Below are 20,654 nucleotides of genomic sequence, written 5' to 3'. Positions count from 1 at the left end.
ACACTTGAACTCAGGTAGGGCCAACTCCAGGCTGTTGGTTATGAACCTGAACTCTGGAACCGGTGTAGGTTCAGATCTCAGCTCTGCCCCTTACCGACTGTGTGTCCGTGGGCAAGGTCCTTGACCTCTCTGTGCCTCATCTAGAAAATGAAACTCCTCGTGGTGACCTTGAACAGCACTGTCATGAGGATCCAACGAGTTCCCTGTGAAAAGTGCTTAGAACAGCAACTGGCACAGACCGAGTGCTCAGGAAACATCAGCTGGCATGATTATCCTAAAGAGGGAAGTGGAGGGGGCAGACCCAAAGGGGCATTTCGGGTTAGCCACGCTCCCAGCATTCCCTCTGTCCCCTCTCCTGAGATCCCTGGGGGGCACCTCCAGAACGTGCTGCGGTGGCCTGGTGGCAACTGGGCCTGGCCTGGGTGGCCATCAGGGTGCCAGTGGGCACACAGAGGCGGCGGGCCCTGCGGCTGTGAGCGCCACCCCCCACCCCCCTGCACAGCACTCTCCGGACCTGGCTGCAGCCGCTGTCCTCAGCACGTGCAGGGAGGCTATTTTTACTGCGCTCAGCTGACGCTCTTGGCCGCCTAGGGCTGTCTCCGTGCTGTGGCAACGGCGGCCCCGCTAGGGGGAGTCTCGGGCCCCTCCATTTTGAAGGAGCGGAAAGGGAGGGGGCCCTGTAGCTTCAGAGTGGGTGTCTGGAGGGCTTGATGCAGCTTCCAGGGAGGCAGCTGGCCCTCAGCTTGCTTTCCCATTGAGAGATAAAGTGATTTTCTCTTCTTTCCACCCTGTCCAGGACGTGACCCAGAGCTGCCCTCTGACCCTGGGTTGGCTTGCAGTGTGCACAGGGGTCTCTCAGGGAGGTGGGGGGGGTGACTTTGCCCTGCGGTGGCCCCGGCTGTAAGAAGGGGCACTGGAGTCTCAGCCTGCCTCATTTCCTGCTTCTTTTCTAGAAATGCCCTCTTCCCCCCCGCCCCAGAGGTGAGATGACTGAGAGGGGGAGGGTTATGGCAGTGACCACCCTCTGAGAGAGAAGAGGGGGTGGAGAGAGACATTTTGTCCTTGCATAGAATCCCACTGAAATGACATTCCCAGGAGAGTGCTGCCCTTCTCACCTGGATCAGGTGTGGCCCAGGCTGGCTGTCCCTCTCACCACCCCCACCCCCACCCCCCCAGCCAGGCCATCGCCACCCTCCGAGGTGGGGTGGCTCCCTTGGGAAATGAATAGCCATAGTGAGGAGTTCCAAAGACGCCAGCCAAGCCACAAGGGCCAGTGGGAAAGGGAAAATCCTTCCAGCTCCTCGTTCAGCCACATTATGGCAAACAACCGAGCCATTCAGTGGAGAGCGCGCTAAGCAGGCTGCTTGGCACGGCGGGGGTGGCTTTCTATTTTTCAGCTGTTCTGGCTTCAGGTCAGGAGCTGTGGTGCAGCCGTGCTCTCATAGTGGGTCTCCTCCTTTCCAAACTCCCTGTCACCAGGAAATGTCACCAACCTACTCTGAGCCACCCAGACCCAGGGCCAAAGGACGCTTAGGTGTCACTTAGAATCCTGCCGCTCACCCTCTTCCCCGAGGGAGTGGCCAAAAGCAATTAGGGGTTGGCCCGAGCATTTTGAGATAATTCAATGCAGGCATTCAAGTGCTTATAGGGAGAGATGTTTGCCTTTGACAGGGAAGCCGGGACGCTGTTGCTGGCCCACCAGTGTGGGGCCTCCTACCCCTCTTACTGCTCGCCTGCCCCCCTCCCACTGGCTAGGTGGGGAGCTCTCCCGCCATATATCGGTCCTGATGGGCCCCGGAGAGGCTGTCTCCGCGGGGTCCTGCACAGAAGCCAGGCCACTCGGAGCTCTAGCCGGGAGACCCCTTTTGCCATCTTCTGGAGCTGGGAGCATTCTTCACAGGTGGCTCTCAGAAGGCAGGCTCCTTGCTGGCATCATCTTCCCCATTTTAGCAGGGGAAGGGGGGCACCTAACAGATTGGGGGACCATCCCTCCCTCTGTACCCTGCCTGTGATTGGCCCATAATTACAGGTTTATTGCCTGTATAGCTATTGTGTAATGACATGTTTGCAAATTAATTTTTATGGCTCCTGCCATTAGCATATACAGTAGAGGAAGGTTTAGTATTAATTACTACTGTTGTTCATGTAATCCCGGAGAATTAAAAACCAATAAAAGAATGACAACAGAAACTGATAGTTTAGGGTCTTTTAAAAATAGTGTTTTTTTCCCCAAAGTAGGATCAAAGATCTTCCAAGCTTATGAGGGACTTGGAGGGGGGAGTGGGCGGCAGCTCACCCGAGCCCTCCCCTACGCGCCCTGGTGCCCCCCACTCCCAGAGGGGCGCAGATTATCCAGCGTGCGGGTGATAAATGGGTGGGAGGCGAAAGCTGGGGTCCGAGCCCGGGTGGGGAGGCGGGCAGGTGCTGGACCCGGACCCCGACCCCGCCGCGCCGGGGCCGTTGTCTCCCTCGCCAGGCCGCCAGCAGCGGCGAGCGCAGGGGGAGGCGAGGGTAGCGCCGAGCGCGCCGCCACGCAGCCCCGGAAACAAAGGGCCGCCGCCGCCGAGGGCCGGGCGCGACCTCCGGGGTCAGCGCGGGGCGGAGCGGCCAGATGCCGGCGGCGGACGCCGGCGGCCCCGCGCGGCCCGTTTCCTCCAGGTCAGCAGCCCCGGAGCTCTCCCGGGTGACCGCGCGCGCTCGGCCGCCCGCGGGAAGAGGCGCCGGGCGGGGCGCAGCGGGGGCTGGGGGATTAAAAGATGCTCCTCGCACCCCCGGCAGCCCAGCCGGCAGAGAAGGCGGCCGCCTGCGTGCGGCACCTACCCAGCCGTTGGTGGCGGCGGGGAGGAGCGCCACCTCTCCCTCGGCTCCGAGCGCTCCGCCCAGCCCATTTCAGATTCTTCTGGCGGGGTGGGCGTTGAGCGGGGGGGAGGGGGGTGGAACGCGTGTGTGAGTGGCATAGAGGGGTCAAGAGGCATGCTTGGTGCCCCCACCTCTTCCAGTTTGCCCTCCGGAGCTCTTCTCTAGAGTATCATATTCCGGGAGTTCAGTTGTCATCTGAAGCCGCCCTGTTTAGCAGGGACCCCGGGGCCTCCGCTGGGGACCCCTGATTTACGCAGTGGCTGGAAAGCGTTGGCAGGAACCCAAGCTTGGCGTGACCGCTGTGCCCCGCCCTGCATACCTGCGGGCCAGATCTGTTCCTCGAACCAGGATGGTTGTGTATAGGGTCAAAAGGTGACCCCTTAGTGTCACCAAGTCGCGATTCCGGCTCGTTGTGCCACTGAGGGGCCCTTGAGAAAGTAAAAGGGCTTGAAAATAAATTGTCACATCAAGAGGCAGCTTTGCAGCGTGCGTTTAAGAGTGTGTGGGGGCGTGGGTAAATGGCTCCTGTCTCTTTAAAATCGCTGGGCTGGACAATGAGCGCACAGGATGTGGTTTGGCGGCAGGGTTTTTTCCCCTTCGATTTGGGGAATTATCACATGGGGCCTTCTTGAGCTAGTGTGAAAGAGAGGCGGCGTGGGGAGGAGAGATACAGACTCCACACTCACTCACACACGCTCTGTGCAGTTGATCGTTCTCTTAAACCAAATTAGCCAGGGCTCTCGTTACTATGGTGCAGCCGGGGCTTGCAGAATCCCAGTAATAGCATTTATTAGGTCTATTTGCCTGGAAGCATGCCTTCCCGGATCTGATAATGCACCAGTGCAGGGAGAGTGTGGAAGATGGTATCAAGCCTTTGATTACACTTGCAACAGGGATTTTTAAGGGTGGGGTGCGGGGTGCGAGGAAAAGAAAGGAGAGAAAGAAGCTGCTCGCCTTAGGAGCTCACCCGGGCTGGGCGGTGTGTGCGTTTCCGCAGCCCCGCGTGGGTTCACAAAAGGCTGGCCAGAGCCCCCGGGGCACGGTTTGGGGATTCTCCTCCTAGGCCCCGGCGGCGGGTGAACTCCGGCTCCCGCAGCTGTCAGCCGTGGGTGGGGAGGGCGGGCGGGCGGCCAGAGCGCGGAGTTGGGCAGCCGAGGGGGGCCCGGCGGCGCCCGCAGCCGCCCACTGTTTGCAAACGGCCCCGCTTTGGGGCAGAGCGGAGCGCCCCGCTGCCAGCTACAGCACCCTCCCCGCGTTTGGAGAGGAGAGCCCAGCTCTCTGCGCCCGGATCCCAGTCCGCACGGATCTGCTGCCCGGCTCGGCTGCCGCGCGGGGAGAAGCTCGCAAGTGAAACTATTATTATCGCTCTGCAAAGCATGGAGCTCTTGGAAGATGCCGCGTAGAGACGGAAGGAGCCGCCGCCGCCTGCAGCCGCCCGCCGCTGCGCCCCTACCCTTTCGCTTTCATTAGGGGAGACAAATCTGCTGTCAGGCAGCCAGCTTTCCAATTTACCGATAATGATTCTTGCATGAAAATTGATCGAGGGGCTCTCCACCGCCGTGCGCTCTCGCCTCCCTGCTCTCCTCCTGCTCCTTCTGCCCGGGCGCCTGAGCCCCCGCGAGTTCTTTCTCTACCTTCCCCCACCCCTGCTCTGAGTCAGTGGTGGGACGCCGGCCCGGGGAGATAACCAAAAAAAAAAAAAAAAAGAGAGAGAGAAAAGAAAAAGGTGGGGGGGGGTTGGTGGCGAGAGGGGGAGGGGAGCCGGCTCTTCGGCCTGCTTTCTCCTGCCCGAGACTTGTTTGCAATCGCTGCCTCTTTATTTACGAGAAGAAATCTCCCCCTCGGTACTTCTTGGCTGTTTGGGTATTAATTTTCTCCTCTCCCCTCTCCCGCTCGCCCCCTCCTCCTCTCCCCCACCCCGCCCCTCCTCACCCAGTAGCTAAGGGGAAACGAAAACAAAGCCGATTTCTCCTTGGCAACAAGAGATACCCCCTCCCGCCGCCCCCCCTTCCTTTTTCCTTCTGGTTCTGAACGTGAAACCCTGTTGGAAACAGGTCCCTTGACCCTCGCCCTTGACATTCAAATGGCTGAATGGAGGAGAGATTGCTACTCGCACGTCTTGGGGCTGCTTTTTTTTTTTTTTCCCTCTCTGTCTCTCCTTTTTTTCTTTCAAATGAGTAATCCCTGAAGATCTTAACCCCCCAATTTCATCACCCTCACCTCCCCCCTTTATTTTTCTCGCGCTCCTCTCCGCTCTCCCGCCTGCTTCCCTCCGCCGTGCGCCCCCCTCCTTTTTTTATTTGCATCTCAAGTCCAAAAGGCAGAAAATACACACGCGGCGGCGAAGACACCGGGTAGCCGTGGAGGCTCCGGCCCGTCCTCGGTCGTCAGTCACCCCATTGTGGATCTGCCCGGGCCGAGGTGGCCGAAACTGTCCGGGCGCTGGCCCGAGAGAGAGAGAGCCCTTTCATCATTTTAGGGAGGGAAAAAAAAGAAAAAAAGACATTTTTCTCCGTCGCTGTCGGGATCGCTCTTCCGTCTTTATTTTATTGTTTTGGACATTTTTGAGCGCCTTGGCTCAGACGGCGCTTTTTGTCTCATTGCTGGGTTTAAAAAAATTTTTTTTCCCCTTCTTCATCCCTCTCTGGCCACTATGGAATTCTAATTTGAATCATGTTTGGATTGAAGCCGCCTCTGTATTACTTACCAGGTAAGCGAGCTGTGCGCCTCCCCGGGTCCTGCGCGGCGCCGGCGCGTCCCGGACCCCCACCCCCCTGACCCCCCCCCCCGACCCGCAGCCTGGGTCGGGTTGGTGGGTCCGCCGAGCCGGGTGGGTCCGCCGCGGGCGGGCTCGCGCGGCCGGCCGCTCCCGCTGCGGTCCAGCGGGCGGTGTGTGCGCTACGTGCGGCGGGGAGCGCCCACCCGGCCCGCCGCCCCCACCGCGCCGCCGCCGGGGGTTGCGCGTCTCCCTCCTTTTGTCTGCCCCGAGCCGGCTCCGCCGCGGCGGTGCAGCGAGCGGCTGGGGCACGCTGCCTTCCAAGGTGAATTAAGCACCGGGTGTGAAGTTACTTTGCTGCAGACCGCCCCGATCGGGTGGCATGCGCCCCCCTCCCGCCCCCAGCCTGGGGCTTATTTTCCTCTGCCTCCAGCCAGCCCCTTGCGCCGTCTCTGCGCGAGCGTGGCGCGCCTGCCCCCCGCCCCCCTTCCTGCCCGGGTTTCCCTGGAAGGTTTTGTTCCTGCCGAGGTCGGAGGAGGGGGCCGGGGGAAGCTCCGGAGGGTGGTTGGCGTGGCTTCCTGTTTCCCTAACCTTCCTGCGCGCTGACAGCAGCCTGCGGTGTAACTTTCTGTTTCGGGGCAAGTCGTGCTTGCAACCCAGAGTGGAGGGGCGGGGAGGGGGTGACAGGAGGTTTGGGGAGCCCCTCTTGAGTTCACCTTATTTGGACTTTGAAACCTTAAAAATAATGACATGTAGGCTGAGGGCAAGCTGGGAAGCCAGGGGTTCCTGGCGAGGGAGGTAGGAGCCTAGGTGATCCCTGGGGCCCTTCCGGCTGCCTCCTTGTCACCCCCTTCCCGTGCCCCTGGGGTTGGGAGTAACTGACTAGGCCTGCCCTCGGTGGGCCCCTGACGCGCAGGTCAGGAAGGCAGGGCAGCCGAGCTGTTTTTCTCTCCCTTCTTTCCTTTGAGAGTTTCATCTGCCCTGGGAGTTCACACAGTTCCTGTGGAAGTTGGGGGGCCCATGGATCTGGGGGAGGGGAGGAAGGGGAAGGGAGGGAGGGAGGAGGGGAAGTTCTGGGCTCATACTGGAGCTTCCAAAATTCTGCAGAAGAGGCTGCCGGTGGAGGGTAATTTCGCCCTGTTTTGCTGGCGAAAGGTGCAGGTGGCTGAGTGTGGGGTTTGGGGTTTTTCACTGTACGTTCGGAAGAAGCCCCTGTCCCTTTGGTTGAGGCTCCCACGGAGGCCACGGAGGCCGTGGGAGGACGGCGGTGGGGAAGGCAGGGCCTGGACAGGGCCCAGCTCTGCTGGATCTGGCACTTGCCGCCCTGAACCAGGACAAGGGGAAGAGGTCGTCCAAGAGTCCAACAGACTTAAAAAAAAAAAAAAAAAAGGTAGGCAAGGCTGATGGGCTCTGGATGAAATCTGTACAGTTATTCTGAGTTTCTTTGTGGCTGTTTTAGGTCCCCAGCCCTTCCCAGAAACTGACAAGGTCTGCATTTCTTGCTTGGTGTCTACATCGCTTTTGTAGGAAGAGTATTTTTCAGGGTCTACACTTGATTCTTGGTCTCTTTGCCCTTCACTGCCTGAATCCAACACTTCCCCTCCCTCGACACTGCCCTTCAAGGATCTGATCCAAATTAGAACCAGGAACCCCCAATGTGCAAAAGGGTTGCATTCTAACACAGGGCTGCTGGGAGGGGGGGAGCCATCTCCCCCATAAGAAGATAGCAGACGGCCGAGAGCTGGCGAGATGCATGGGGCTCCTGGAACCCCAGCTGTAGCTAGCATTCCCACTGGAGCTGCTCTTCTGTGGGCCTGCCCCCTGCACCCCGAGCTGCAGGAACGCAGGCAGAGTTCTTTCCTCTGTATCCGCAACATCCCCCCTCCCCGTGCTGCACCTTCCCTCGTAGACACTCAGTGCATGTTTGTGGCAAGAATGAATCTTCTTAAGTACAGGGCGTCTTAAAAGCACAGGTGTTTGTAATCTACACCCCACTTCACCTGCCATTGGGTGGTGCTGGCACTTACTATACATCAGGTGACCGGTTTTCTATTTACACTCAGAAAGAAAAGGAGGAAATGTCAGGCTAGGAAATTCGGAGCAATTAAGGAAAATCAGTCCTGGCTGGTGTTAAGCCCTTAGGGGCAGGAGGGTGAAGTCTGCAGGTCTGGACCCCAGGGGAGGTCAAGGCACAAGTCATTCTCACCCTGTGGAGGGAGGTTTGTCACCCCCTGGAGTTTCTCTCTCTCCCTCCCCTAGTTTTCTCTTTTTTAATTCCCCCACTAGGGTTTTGTAATTTATACTTTTGCTGTTACAGCGTAGAGGCTTAACTGGCAAGAACCGTGGTCAAGCGGCTTTGCTTCCCTGGGCTTTGAGGAACTCAGAGTAGTCAGTGGCCCAGTTCTCTTGACCACTGTCAGGCCCCCTTGGGAGTGCTTTGCAGAATCTTTCCTGAGATTGGTGCGATGGCTGCCCATTTCACAGATGAGGAAAGTGAGCCTTGGAGGAGCTGGTGATTTGGCCAGCTTAGAAGTGGCAGAGCGGGGATGCGAAACAGGCTGCTGCCCACCGCCCTGCTCCAGGAAGGAGGGGCCTGGACCCAGCCCTCAGAGCAGAGGCAGAGCCTTGCCTGTGGAGGCCTGACACCAGTGCTCTGGAGCTGGGACCTCGTTCTGTCCCCACAGCTAGATCCCGAGGCGGTGTCTGTAAGTGCAGGGAGCCAGGGCCCAGCACCTGCCTGTCCAGCCCTCACCCCCGAGGCGGTTCACGGTCCGACTGCTGCTCCTGTTGGACCGAAGTCCTGCTCCACCTTTACCAAGCTGGGACCTTAATCAGGGGACTTGAGCTCTCTGGGCCCCAGCTATCCCATTTGTGACCTGGGATCCATAACTGTGTCTCCCTCAGTATCAGTGTGAGGCAGAGGTGGTGATCCCTGGCCCACCACCTGTGTTTGTAAATAAAGTTTTATTGGCACATGGCCACGCCTGCTCTTTTATGTGTGGTCTGTGGTAGCTTTGGGGCTACAATAGCAACGTTGACTAGTTGCAATAAGGCTGGCAATACTTACTGTCTGTCCCTTTATAGAGGGAGTTTGCTACATCTGGTGTAAGGACAGTGCCTGCATATCTGCGACAAACTTAACACTTAGCAAGTGATCGCTAGAATAAAAATCTTTTTAAAATAAGCTCAACATCCAACATGGGGCTTAAACTCATGACCCGGAGATCAAGAGTCACATGCCCTATGGACTGAGCCAGCTAGCCCCCCCCCCCCCGTGATTATTATTAAGGTGGAATTATTTGCTGAAAATCACAGGGCTCCTTAGTGGTTGAACTGGAACTTGAACTCAGGTCTTTGGGCCAGACCCCTGGACCCCATGACACAGTGTCTGGCCTCCGCATGCTCCTTCACTGGCGGGGGTGGGGGGTGGGGTTGGTATCCAGCAGAGGGACGCTTCCTATGCCAAGAGAAGGAGGCGTGGGCATGTGGGAAGGGAGCTTGGGGACTGGTGCATGGGTGGGGTCTCTAATGCTTCTTGGAAAACTTCCTTTCTGTGTGATCCTGCGCCCAGCTATCCCCTTTCCTGAACTCCACCAGACTGCAAGCTCCGTGCTGGAGGGGACCGTGCGTTTCCTCCGTGCCCAGCTCAGCACCAGACCGTAACAACAATACTAGAATTACGAGGAAGAGGTGGTGGCAGCCACTTCTTACGTGGCGCCCATTCAGTACCAGGTGTGGTGTTCATGTAATCCCACTTGGCAGTGAAAGAAACTGAGGCACGAAGAGGTTGTGGTCACACAGGCAGTAAGTGGCACAGCCAGGCTTTGACAGCAGGCAGTTCGGCTCCAGAGTCCCTGCTTAATAAATATTTGTTGAAGGAGAGTGAGGGAGGGAATTGGCCGTTGGTGTCGGTGGTGGCGCCCTGCCGGCCCCCTTATCTTGTTCCTGGAGTTCACGGAGGGAGGACTCTGCAGCTGTCAGCTCACCCCACCCCAGCCCCATGCTGAACTCTGGGTGACCCCGGCTGCCCCTCAGGATTGACCGTCCACTGCTGGGAAGGACACTCCAAACTCCAGTGCAGAAACTGAGGCCCAGAGAGGGCTGGGGCTTGGCCCAAAGCCACAGAGCCTGCTGGTGGTTGCTGTCAGGCAATCTGGGTCTCCCTCAGAACATTTTCCTTGTCCCCAGCCGCTTCCCGAGGGTCCGCTCGCCCCGGGGTGGGGGTGGGGGCTCAGCACAGCCTTTGACAGGCTTGTGAGAGACCTGGGCTTCCCCTGCCGGGGAGCTGACGGTGCCCAGGCCGCCTGTGGCGAGAAGGCGAGCTTCTCCCCTAGACCACTGCCAGAAGGCCCCAGGGTATGAGGCAGGGTGGGGGTCTCTGCTCAGGGCCACCTGGGTCGAGGAAGGGCGCTGGTGGTGAGGGCAGGCCGCCAGCCAGCTCCCCGTCCCCGGGTGCTCCCTCTGGGGCTGATGCTGGGAGGGGTGATGGAGTTCAGGCCCAGCTTCTGACTGGTCCGTGGGAAGCTGCTGGGTCCTAAGCAAACGCATGGCTTTGGGGCGGGCCCTGGAACCACCCAAGGCCTGCTCTGAGGGATCTGAGTCAGATAAAAGGACAACATTGCTATTTCACTTGTGATTGAGAAAGCTGCTTATTTACAGCTCAGAAACTCAGCGGGGACAAGCATTTCGGCTCCCATCTAGCACTTTCCAGGCAGTCACTAATTAATCTTCCGATACCCCTGAGAACTGGGGAGGGGCTGCCACATTTCCATCTGTCGGCTGGGAAAGCCAGGGGCCCTTTTGTCCCAGCTGTGGCCCAGCCCTTCTCCGAGGGGCCTGGGCTGGTTCCCACCCCCCTGCTCAATTTGGTTCTCATTAAGATTTTTTTTTCTTGCTTAAATGTGTTGTTCATACTCCTTGGGTGGGAATCTGATAGAGCCCCGTTGGAACCTGTCCTGCTTCTTATCTCCTTGACTCTGGGAGTCAGGAAAAGTTTTCTTTTATGCTCTTGGAGCAAACAGTCATGATGATACCTGGATTCCTGCCCTAGACGGGGACAGGAGGGTTGTCTTCCTTCTGTTGAGGAGCTGGTGGAAGGCTAGAGGGGCAGCTGGCCAGGGCCACCCGGCTGCCAGAGACAGAGCCAGCCGTGGGATGCAGTATCTGGAGTTGGGCTTCTGTTCCCAGTCTAGGGCTACATGTTCCTTGTCCCTCTTCCCCCTGGATGTGGACATGTGTGAAGGGTGTTCGCCCCCCCCCCACCATACTTTCTCTCCCTTGCCCCCCCCCCCCCCCCCCCCCCCCCCGCCGTGGCAAGTGTGGATGGGCCCTGTCTGCAGTCATCTGGTCTACTCTGGCATTTTGCAGCTAAGAAAACAAGCCATCAGGAGCTCTTGCAGGACCTGCGGACTTGTAACTCTCCCAAGAATTTCAGTGAAATCGGGTTGGCAGTTGGGGCCTCTTCATTTGCCTGGGTTCGTCCTATGGTCATCCACTATGAAGGGGAGGGGATCAGGCTTTTATAACCCCTACAGTAGCCTTTCCCAAAGGGCAGCGGAACCCCGTCTTTGGGGTTGTCAGCAAGGGACTTCCTCACCCATATTTGGCGTTGTCTCTCCTTGGTGGTCTAGCTACACAATGAGCTGGAATTCTGCAGCCACGGGGTGGGGGTGGGGGGGAGTACATTAGAAGGGAAGAGGGAATTTGGGGGTGAAGGAATAAAAATAGATGCCGTGATTTTTTGTGTGTTTTTAAGAGCTCCATATAGATTTAAAGTCCTTTTGTTAATTTAGGAACATAAAACCGTGTGATGTATAGCTTGGTTTGCTCGTAAAATTACTAAGTGTGGCATATTTAGAGCTGTGAAAGCTTGGGGGTAAAAGGGAAAAAAATCAGTGAGACTTTTTTTACAAGTCTTTAGGGGAAAATGCGTTTTTCCGGCTTTTTTCCCACTGATGCCAGGCCCTCCGCAGCTCCAGCTTGGGTTGGTGGTTACTTTTCAGCCTAGATCGCAGCCACGCTGGAAGATGAGGGGTGCTGGTGGGCGCCCGCTGGGTTTGAATTAAGACAGGCCCAGATCTGGCTCCAGAGCCAGAGCCCACCCTGTCCCGGAAGCCCCTCGGCCTCAGCCTCGAAGGATCGGCAGCTGCCCTGTCTTCCTCCTGCAGAGAGACAGGAAGCGCCCTCTGACCAGGCCTGGACCGCCGCCCAGTGGGCATTTGGCCACTTGCTTAATGGCCTGCGGGGTTGGGAAGTCACGGAACATTGGACTTGGAAGGGACCTCAGAGGTCAGATAGCTCAACCCCTCCCTTCTGTTTGGGGGTCTCCTCGGGGTCCTGTTCCTGATAGATAATGCCTTGCCACTGTGGGTTGTTAGAATGCTGCTTTTCATGCAGAACACACAGTGTGTGTGTTTGACCCAGTTCTGCCCTCCCAGGACACAGAACGGGTCTGTCCCCTTTTAGAATCTCCCCCTCCCCCAGCTGGACAAGACCTGCCCGCTCCCGTGCAGGCTCTGTGCTCTGTTGAGATATGGAGGCAGGAGCAGAGAAGGAGGTCTGTGTCTTATCTCCCAGTTGCTTCGGGAACAAACAGGGAGTGAGTTGAACAAGGCTGGAATCTTCCGGGATCACCCTGATGGAGGAAATCCAGGAAGGCTCCCTGGATGAAGTGGCATTGAAGGCAGGCCTTGGAAGTGAGGAACACAGAGGGAATGAGGCTGGGTGGAAGGAGGCTGGTACAGTGAAGAAGGATGAACAAGAATAGGGAAGCTGCTCCTAAAATACTCAGCATGTTAAGTGCACCTCAGGCAGGCTGAGAACGCACGCTGGGCCATTCCTGCCGCGGTGGTGGTGGTGGCAGACGGTGGTGGTGGTGGCAGACGTGCGGGTTGAGAAATCCAGGGGGACGAATGCGGGTTTGTGCAGAATTTTCTGGGAGTGCAGGGGAGGCACCTACTGGGATTAAGGTGGCGGTGGAGGCAGTGGAGGAGGTGACATGGGAGCTGGCCTTTATACTGGGGGGGGGGGCAAACCCACCCACCCACACCTGTTGGACACTTGAGAGGGAAGGCCACCCCTCCTACCCTGCTTCTCAGCAGCGCCATCTAGTGGTAGGGCTCCGAAGCCTGTGCAGCCTTCAAAGAGCAGTGGGGACCCTCTTGGGTGGTGTCCAGTGTGACCCCTTCCAGAATGAGGGTACTGGACCCAAGGTGTGGGGAGGATTAAGCAGGCAGGAGGGGCCTCGTTGGCCACCAGTAATTGGGCTCTGGCCCTTCAGGTGCCAGACCCTGGAGGTCAGACAGATTCATTCGGACCAGCCTTGCCCTCAGAGTGGGGGCAGGGCAGACAGGCCCAGCTGGTGGAGGTGGAGCTGACCCTGGCAGGGGGCTGGGCTGTCGTCCCCCACTCCACCCCCGCCCCTGGTTGGTGGCTTCCCAGGAAGGATAGTTTCAGAGGGAGGGAGAGCTTGGTGAGGAGGGATAAAGCTGGGTGGTGGAAAGTGCTAGGGTGGGTTGGAGCCATGTTTTGGAAGGTCTTGATGTGGTAAGGCCAGCAGCATGTGAGCTTGATGCTGTTGTAAGCAGTGGGGCTGGGGGTGGTGATTCCAGGCAGTTAAAGCAGCTGGGTTATTTCTGTCCATTCAGTATGTGTTTACAACGTGCCAGGTGCTGGCCCAGGTATGTAGCAGTGTGGCTGAGAACCCCCAAGGGCTGCGCCCTCCTGGAGTGCCCATTCCAGCCATAAGCACATTGCGCTGTTTCTCATGTGGCAGGCTCTGGAGGAAGGGAAGGGGGTAGCCAGAGTTTGGGGTGTGGGTGGAGGCTACTTTATCCAGGTGGCCAGAAAGGGGCAAGGGCCCAGGCAAAGGGTCATGCATGTGCAAAGGCCCTGGGGCCCCGAGGATGTGCATGTGGCCACAGGGCTTGCACCCTGGGGAGCAGGGTAGAGGTGAGAGGAGGGGTGATAGGACTTGGCCTTCAGCACCCCTCTGGCTGGAGGTCTCAGGTACATTCCAGGCGGTCAGGGGGCAGCGGGGAGACCAGCATGGAGGCACTGCCATGGCCCCAGGCGAGAGACAGGTGGCAGGCTAGACTATGTTGGCAGTGTGGAGGCGCTGAGAGGTGGGGGAGAGTCTGGAGGTGGAGACAGATTGGATGGCGGCACGCCTTGGGCCCATCTGTTTTGGGAAGATGGCTCCAACAGCCTCCTTGTGGAGGCAGACAGTCAGCAGAGGCTTTCCTTAGAGTGCTGGGGTCCTGCAGGAGGGGGGCGGCCTGGGGGCCTCTGAGTGTGGGGTCTGCAAGTAGAGGTCAAAGTACAGAGAGTGGAGGCTGTGTTGGGCTAAGACCTCGGCAGTTCTCAAAGTGGGGTTCCCAGACCAGCAGCATTGGCACCCCCTGGGAGCTATTAGAGGTACAGATTCTCAGAGGCACCCGCCCCGAGTCCTGCTGAGGCAGAAACTCTGTTGGGGTCTGGCAGTCTGTGTGCTCGTGAACCCTCCAGGTTCACTCAAGTGTGAGCACAGGCCTGACACTTGTCCCGATTGTGGAAACTGAGCTGGGTGACGTCGTCCCCTAGAAGTTTGAGAATGGAGTCGTAAGTTCCTTGGAGGAGAGTCCTGGGTGAGTGAAAGCAGGGAAGGCTGGGAGAGAGGGTGTAGAGGAATCTGGAGGGAGGGGTATCCTGTCTTTCAGGGTCACCTTCTGGACGAGGTGGGTGTTGACCGAGAGCTGAGGCTGTTTGCAGGCTGGGCCTGGCCTGCTGTGCCAGCTTAGGGCCGGCAGACTTTTCTGATGCCGGAGCCCTGCTTAAGATCAAGGATGCTGGGCGGAGAGCCCTGGGTTCCGTTCTGCCTTCGCTCCCAACTGGCTGTGTGGCCCTGGGCAGGTCACTTACCTTCTCTGGGCCTCATTTGTTCATTTATTATATGGCACCGGTGGGGTTGGTGTGAGCAATCGAGGACTTAATTTGCAGACCCCGTGCTCTAGAACTATTAGCTGCAATTGCCCGTGTGGGCCCCGTGCTGCCCGTTATCTCGGGCTCTGGGCTGGTGTCAGAGAAGGGGGCCCTTCCCAAGAGACCTGGCTGAGTCATTCTTGACAGGGGCACTGGCCAGGGCAGGGAAGGCATTGCTGGCCGGCCCCCATGGGGCTGGGCAGGCCAGTGAGGAGTTCAGGGCCGCGTTGCTCAGACTCCCGAAATGGCTGTCAGCCAGCCGAGCGTGCTCAGCGCCCTGGTCACAAGATGGCAAGTTCTAAATAAGTAAAGAAACAGAATTGCCTTGATCAGATCACCCCCGCTCTTTTCCCACTGCCCCCCATCAGAAAAGCTGAACTGGGTGCATCCCGGACCCTGCGTCTTATCGGTTGAAGGGTGTCGTTGCTGGACCATCTTGAGTGGAGAATTTCATGTTAATGAATTCCATTTTCAACCTCCCTACCCCGAAGGACTCCGGTGTCACCCTCAAGCGAGTGATGGAGCCCGCGGAGCCCGAGGCCAGCCCAGCGCCCCGAGGCGGACAGCACCTTGTCTCATGCACTGGGGCCTCTTTGAAGCTGCCCGACACTGGTCCCCACCCCCTTGTCACTCTTGCCCTATAATTCATTTAGGATTAGCTTTCAGACCTCCTCGCCAGTCCTAACTTCTGTTGTCTTGGTAACTGTGTCAACCGTTTGCTGGTTTCCCGTGATTATCTGACAAGAGGAAGGGGGGCCAGCGGGGAACATAAAGGAAGGGGGGAGGAGACAATGCCTGGGTCTTAATTGAGCTCACTGGAGGGGCCCAGCGGGCGGGCTGCCTGCTGGGGAGCAGTTGGAGTAATGCTTGGGGTAGGTAAGGCAGGGCGGCAGCTGCGTGGGGGGGCGGTTCACACAGGCTCCCCCTGCCCCTTCTGGGAAAGAGTGTCAGAACGGTCAGCAGCCTTCATCTTATATCCTCAGGGCCCAGGGACAAAGGTATCACTCCCCCTACCGCTCCCCTCACCCCCATTTCCCTTTTGGGAAGTTTCACTCACAGACAGATTTCAGCCCATCTCCACTCCAGCACTAAGCACGGGATGCCCGGCCAGGGGTGGGCAGGCCAGCCCGGCAGCTGGGTGAGAGGTGGGAGGGTCTGCGGGGCACCGGGATGCCCTGGGGTGGAGGAAGTCTTCTGAGCCCAGGTGTGGTTCTAGAACGACCTCGTTTTATTGTGCTCTCGCCGGGTGGTGTTGCTCAGGGGTTCAGAAGGGGCATGGTAGGGTCCAGCTGGTCTCTGCCCCATGGCTCCCAGGGCCTCAGCATGAACACTGGATGCCGGAGGATTTTGGTGGCCAGGCTCTGGAGTCGTCTGAAGGCCTGTCTCCCTTGTGCCTGGCGGTTGGTGCTGGCTGTTGGCCGGGACCTCTGTGGTGAGGGGGGGCTGCCCCTCTGAGTGCCTATGCGCCTGTGGCTTGGGTTCCCTCACAGCCTGGCGGTTCGGGAAAGCTGTACTTCATGCAGGGCGGCTCGGGGCTCCAGAGGCTCGTGTCCTGGCTCCCGAGGGGGAAACTGCATGGCCTTCTGGAATCCAACCCGGGGGGGGGGGGGGGGCGAGGGGCGTCACACAGTGTCACTTACGAGGGATGTGCCAGCCCGGGGTTCATTTGGAGGGGGCGAGGCTCTTGCTGCTGATGGGGGAGGGCAAGGTGCTCGGGGGCATCCAGGATAGGGGTGCGGATCTGGCCTCTTCGGGAAACTGCCTGTTACACACACCCCAGCCACCTGTGGTCTCCACTTCCAGGCAGGTGGTGGCTCTGGCTCTGCCAGGGGGAGAAGAGTTCATTCTTTTCCAGAATCAGCTGCTAGAGGGTCCTGAAGATATTTCAGTGGAGCTTGGAGCAGAAGCCTTGGCACGCTGACGGGGCCTTCCGTGGCAGAGGGGGCCCCCCACCGCAGGTTCGCCAGCCCCGCATAGAGAAGGGCTGTCTGTCTCTGGAGATGGGGCCGTTGTTCCTAGTCCCAGAGGAAAGACCAGCCCCTCACCGGCCTCCGTGGGACGGCTGCAGTGCCTTCTGGGGAGCTGCTAATGAGCTATGCCTGGTTTTTATGAAACGCCATGGTAAATTATTAATTTGGGCCAGAAATGAAAGTGTAGAACCGGATAGGCTCATGAATATTCATCTTGACTTCAGCACGCCGGGGGGGGGGGGGGGAGGGGGGGTTGATCAGTGGCTAGAGAACCTAGCCCTACTCCTGACCCAGATACAGGGCAAGTTCTCTGGGGAGGAGGCCCTTGGGAGACCTTGGACTCTTCCTCCTCAGTTTCTCGGCCCATCGATGGGGCTGATAACTCCCAGCTCACTGGCATGGTAGCAGCTAGACCAGGGCTGGGACCGGCTCGACAGAGGGGAGCATGAGTCAGAGGGTTCCTGACACCCCCCACCCCGGGTTTCACAACAGCCCATTGGCGCTGTGTAGGCACTGATGAGGGTGATGCCCGTATGGCAGGAACCAGAAGCCCCCAGTCTCCTGCCTCTGCTCCCTTCTTAGGGTCTCCCGGGGCTCCGTGCTGCAAATCCCATAAAAATGACGGTCCCCTTCAATGGGCACCCTTCGGTTGGGAGGATGAATGTGGTTAGTGCTGCCGAGGTCCCCTCCAAGCTGGAGTGCAAGGGAAGAGCCCCCCCCCATCTGTATTTGAACCTCACGGTACATCAGCCTCTGTGGGACGGTTCCGCCGGAGTCTCCTCCTCCTTGACGCCCGACTTACCATCGCGGAGGCGAGGCCTCACGGTCCACCCCTGCCTGCCTGTCCCGCCCGCCCCTCCCTGCCTGCCGCCTGGAGTCTGAGAGCCTGTCTGGGATCACCCCTGAGGACCGCCTCCTCCTTGTTCTGTGCTCCCAGCTTGTCTCAAGCAGGAGTGGCCTCCCATGGTAGCTCCTTATTCGCAAGGGAGCCTCGAGGGCTGGTCGAGCTCCTGAGCTCAGGGACGCAGAAGCAAGGCGGCCAGGGTTCCAATCTGGGCTCTGCCATTTACTCGTTGCAAGACCTGGGGCAGGTGGCTCGGGTGTTCCGTGCGCGGTTTGCACGCACAGAAAGTGTGCAGGATTATACTTCCCAAGCTTGCTGTGGGAATTGAAAGGGTCCGTACATTTCAAGTGCCTTTCGTGGCAGGCAGCCTGTCGTGGGCTCTTTGTGGTGTTTACCTGCTGTCGGGATTGTCGTTAGTGTGACCGTTACCATCGTCTTGTGTGCTGCTGGGATTGGAGCTTCGGGGCTCGGTGCTCCTGGCTTCCCCCGCTCAGTGCCAGGGCACGGGGTGGGGCGGGCATCTGCCCGCGACTGGGGTCTTGTGTTAATGTGTGTTTTCCCTGCTTCTTGGGAACCGGCGTGGCATGCCGCTGGGGAAGGCCTTAGAGCTGCATTCCGCTTGTATAGGTTTTGGTGGCCCTCCCTGGGGCACTTGCACCTGCCCCCAGCCTGGACAGGCCCATCTATATTGTCGCCCCTGGGGACGCCTCTGCGTGGAGCTGAGGCCACTTCCTGCTGAGCTCTGGCGGGGGGGGGGAGCGGTGGGGGGGGGGTTCGATCCTCTGCCTGGCAGAAGAGGACACGGAAAAGTGAGGTTTCTGGCAGCTTCCGGGGTTAGAGCCAAGATATGAAGTGCGGCCCCAGGTTCCCAGGCTGAGCCAGCCGCTCTTGCAGTCAGTTTGGAGGGGGGGGGAGGTGCAGGCTGAGCAGCCGAATGGGACTAAATGTCACCTGTCTGAACCCCAGGCTCACAGGCTGGTTCTGGGGGCCTCTGCCAGGGCAGGGGAGCTGTGGGCAGCCTTGGCTCTTGGTCAGTGTGAGCCTCCGCGGTCCTGGCATCAGGGGAGATGCTTGGAGCCCAGACCGTGTGGGAGGCTGCCAAGTGTGTGGTTGTAAGAGGGAACATACGGGGCGGTGGGGAGGAGGAGACCTCGCCCTTGCCCCGCCTCTGCCAGTGCTTCTGGGGGCCCTCAGGGTCTGCAGGTGGGCTGCTGGCCGGTGTGCTGAGGACTGACACCTGCTGTGTGACAAAGCCGTGGCACTCGATTGCGGCCTGCAGAGAGGTTCATGAAAAGCGTGTGAGGTTTTATTTGGCTTATTGAAACCAATAACTCCACCTGCCTGCTTTTCATCCTGGTTTTGATGCCTTTGACTCAGGGCTCTGTCACCTCCCAGGTGCTCTGCTCAGAGAGAGGCAGTCAGCGGGTCAGACCGGTGGGGCGAGCTGAGTGGAAGGAGTAATAAAGCAAATAGCCCACAACCAACTTTGTTCTCCTTGCCCTGGTTTGGAAAGAGCTGTTGGCTTCTTGCAGCTGCAGCTGCTGGGGCAGTTCCCAAGCACCTGCTGGGTGCCAGGCCTGAGAGGGGTGGAGGGCAGGATCGAAAGTGAGTCACAGGTCATGCCTGCAAGGCCCTCCTGGCCACCTGAGGAGGGGAGGGACTTGGCTGTGAGTGGGCTGCAAGCTTCTGGGCTTGGAGGGATGCGGAGCGCTCCAGGGGCTCAGAGGATGGAAAGTTCCCATTTGGCTGGAGTGATCTGGGAGGGCTTCCTGCAGGAGGTGGCATTGGAAGCAGAGTTTGAAGAGTCAGTGGGTGTTGCAGGGGGACAGCCCCCACGGTCATCTGTACCCTCCCAGGTGGCAGCCACACGTGACCATTGAAACATAAATTAATTAAAACGAAACAAAATCAAACTTCCGTTCCTCTGTCACACTAGCCCCATTTCAACTGCTCAGTAGCTGCGTGGGGCTGGTGGCCACCCTGTGGGACGGCGCAGGAAGAGAACATCTCCGTCATCACAGGAAGTTCCTGTTCCTGTGGACGGCCCTGGGCTCATGACCTGGGGGGATGCCCTCAGGGGGCCAGGAGGCCCCTGGGAGCCCACCGCGGGGCCTTTGCTGTGTTTGGGGCCATAGGGAACTCCGGGGGCAGGGAGGTGACCTACCTGTGACATTAAGCACTGGAAGGACAGAAGCATGGGGACGGTTCAGAGCTAACCAGAGGCCACATGAGGGAGGCGGGGCCAGAGCCATGACGGAGGTCAGGCTGGCCGTGTCACATGTGGGTGACAAGGGCCGTGGAGGTAGGAGTGAGGGACATGACACGGGGAAGTGAGTTGGATGGGGGCGGGGACAGAAACCACCAGGTGACCGTTGGATGATGAAAGTAGTTTCCATCGTCAGGTGGCCCTGGACCTGTGGGCCGGGTGGAGCCTGGAGCGCAGATCTAGTGAATTGGGGGGTTGGGGAGTACGTGTGTCTACACGTCTGTATGTGTGCGTGCACATGGTCGCAGGGGGCGTGGTGTCTCTAGAAGGTCTCCAAGCTGGTTCTCTCTCATGTGCACGCATGTTTGGCTCATCCTCACTACAACCCAGGCACGTCTGCAAGGACAGGGCACCGGGCCTTTACTTCCCAGAGCAGGTGAGATGTCACGCTGGGAGCACAGATCTGGAAACAGACTATCGTGGATCCCAGCTGTCCTCCCCCGGTGTTCTTGGGGACTCTCCCAGCCCTCGGGGCCCCCGCAGCTGCAGGATCTCAGTGACCGTGTCCAGGTGCTGGAGAGGGTCCAGGTGAAGGGAGATCTGGAGTCATCCAGGGGGCCTCCATCTCCTATCAGGGTGTGGGTCACAAGCAAAGGCCTGGGTGTGGGGCAAACTTGGGACTGGTGGGGTTCTGGGGCACAGCGGGACCTGTTTACAGGGGTACCTGAAACCATGGGCGAGGAGTTTGAGGGGCCTCCCGTGGATTAATCCATCCAACTGTCACATTCCCTGTCAGGCAGGTACTGTTATCACCAGCCCCATTCACAGAGAAGGAAGGAAATTGAGGCACAGAGAGGTTAAGTGACTTGCCCAAAGTCACACAGCTAGGAAGCGGTGGAGCCAAGGTTTGAACTTCAACATTCCAATTCCAGAAGCAGAAATGACCCCCATTTTCCAGCCTCTGTTTCAAGTATGCAATTTTGTGGTTTTTAACACATTCCCAAAGTTGGGCAGCCGCCACCACCGTTTGGCCCCAGAACATGTTTCGCCCCACGGAAACTCCTGTCCCCATTAGCAGTCACTCCCAGTTCACCCCATCCT

The 20,654-nt window shown here is 58.7% G+C and overlaps 1 protein-coding gene across 5 annotated transcripts in view; it reads left to right on the top strand.

Moving 5' to 3' along the window:
• Positions 1-20,654, top strand: part of GSE1 (Gse1 coiled-coil protein) — a 407,885-nt gene that overhangs the window by 298,463 nt on the left and 88,768 nt on the right. Inside the window, exon 1 of one of the 5 annotated variants that reach the window (XM_026494658.4) lies at positions 4,777-5,569. The exons of 3 other annotated variants lie outside the window; for them this stretch is intronic. In XM_026494658.4, coding sequence (XP_026350443.2) covers positions 5,533-5,569 — 37 coding nt within the window. In that variant the 5' untranslated portion in view covers positions 4,777-5,532. Of the gene's footprint in view, positions 1-4,776; positions 5,570-20,654 lie in introns of those variants that run through there. One more of the 5 variants, XM_026494660.4, reaches the window with a different exon arrangement.

The sequence above is a fragment of the Ursus arctos genome, unplaced genomic scaffold (assembly GCF_023065955.2).
Source record: "Ursus arctos isolate Adak ecotype North America unplaced genomic scaffold, UrsArc2.0 scaffold_19, whole genome shotgun sequence".
Lineage (NCBI taxonomy): Eukaryota > Metazoa > Chordata > Mammalia > Carnivora > Ursidae > Ursus > Ursus arctos.
This window is presented reverse-complemented; position numbering and strand designations above follow the sequence as displayed.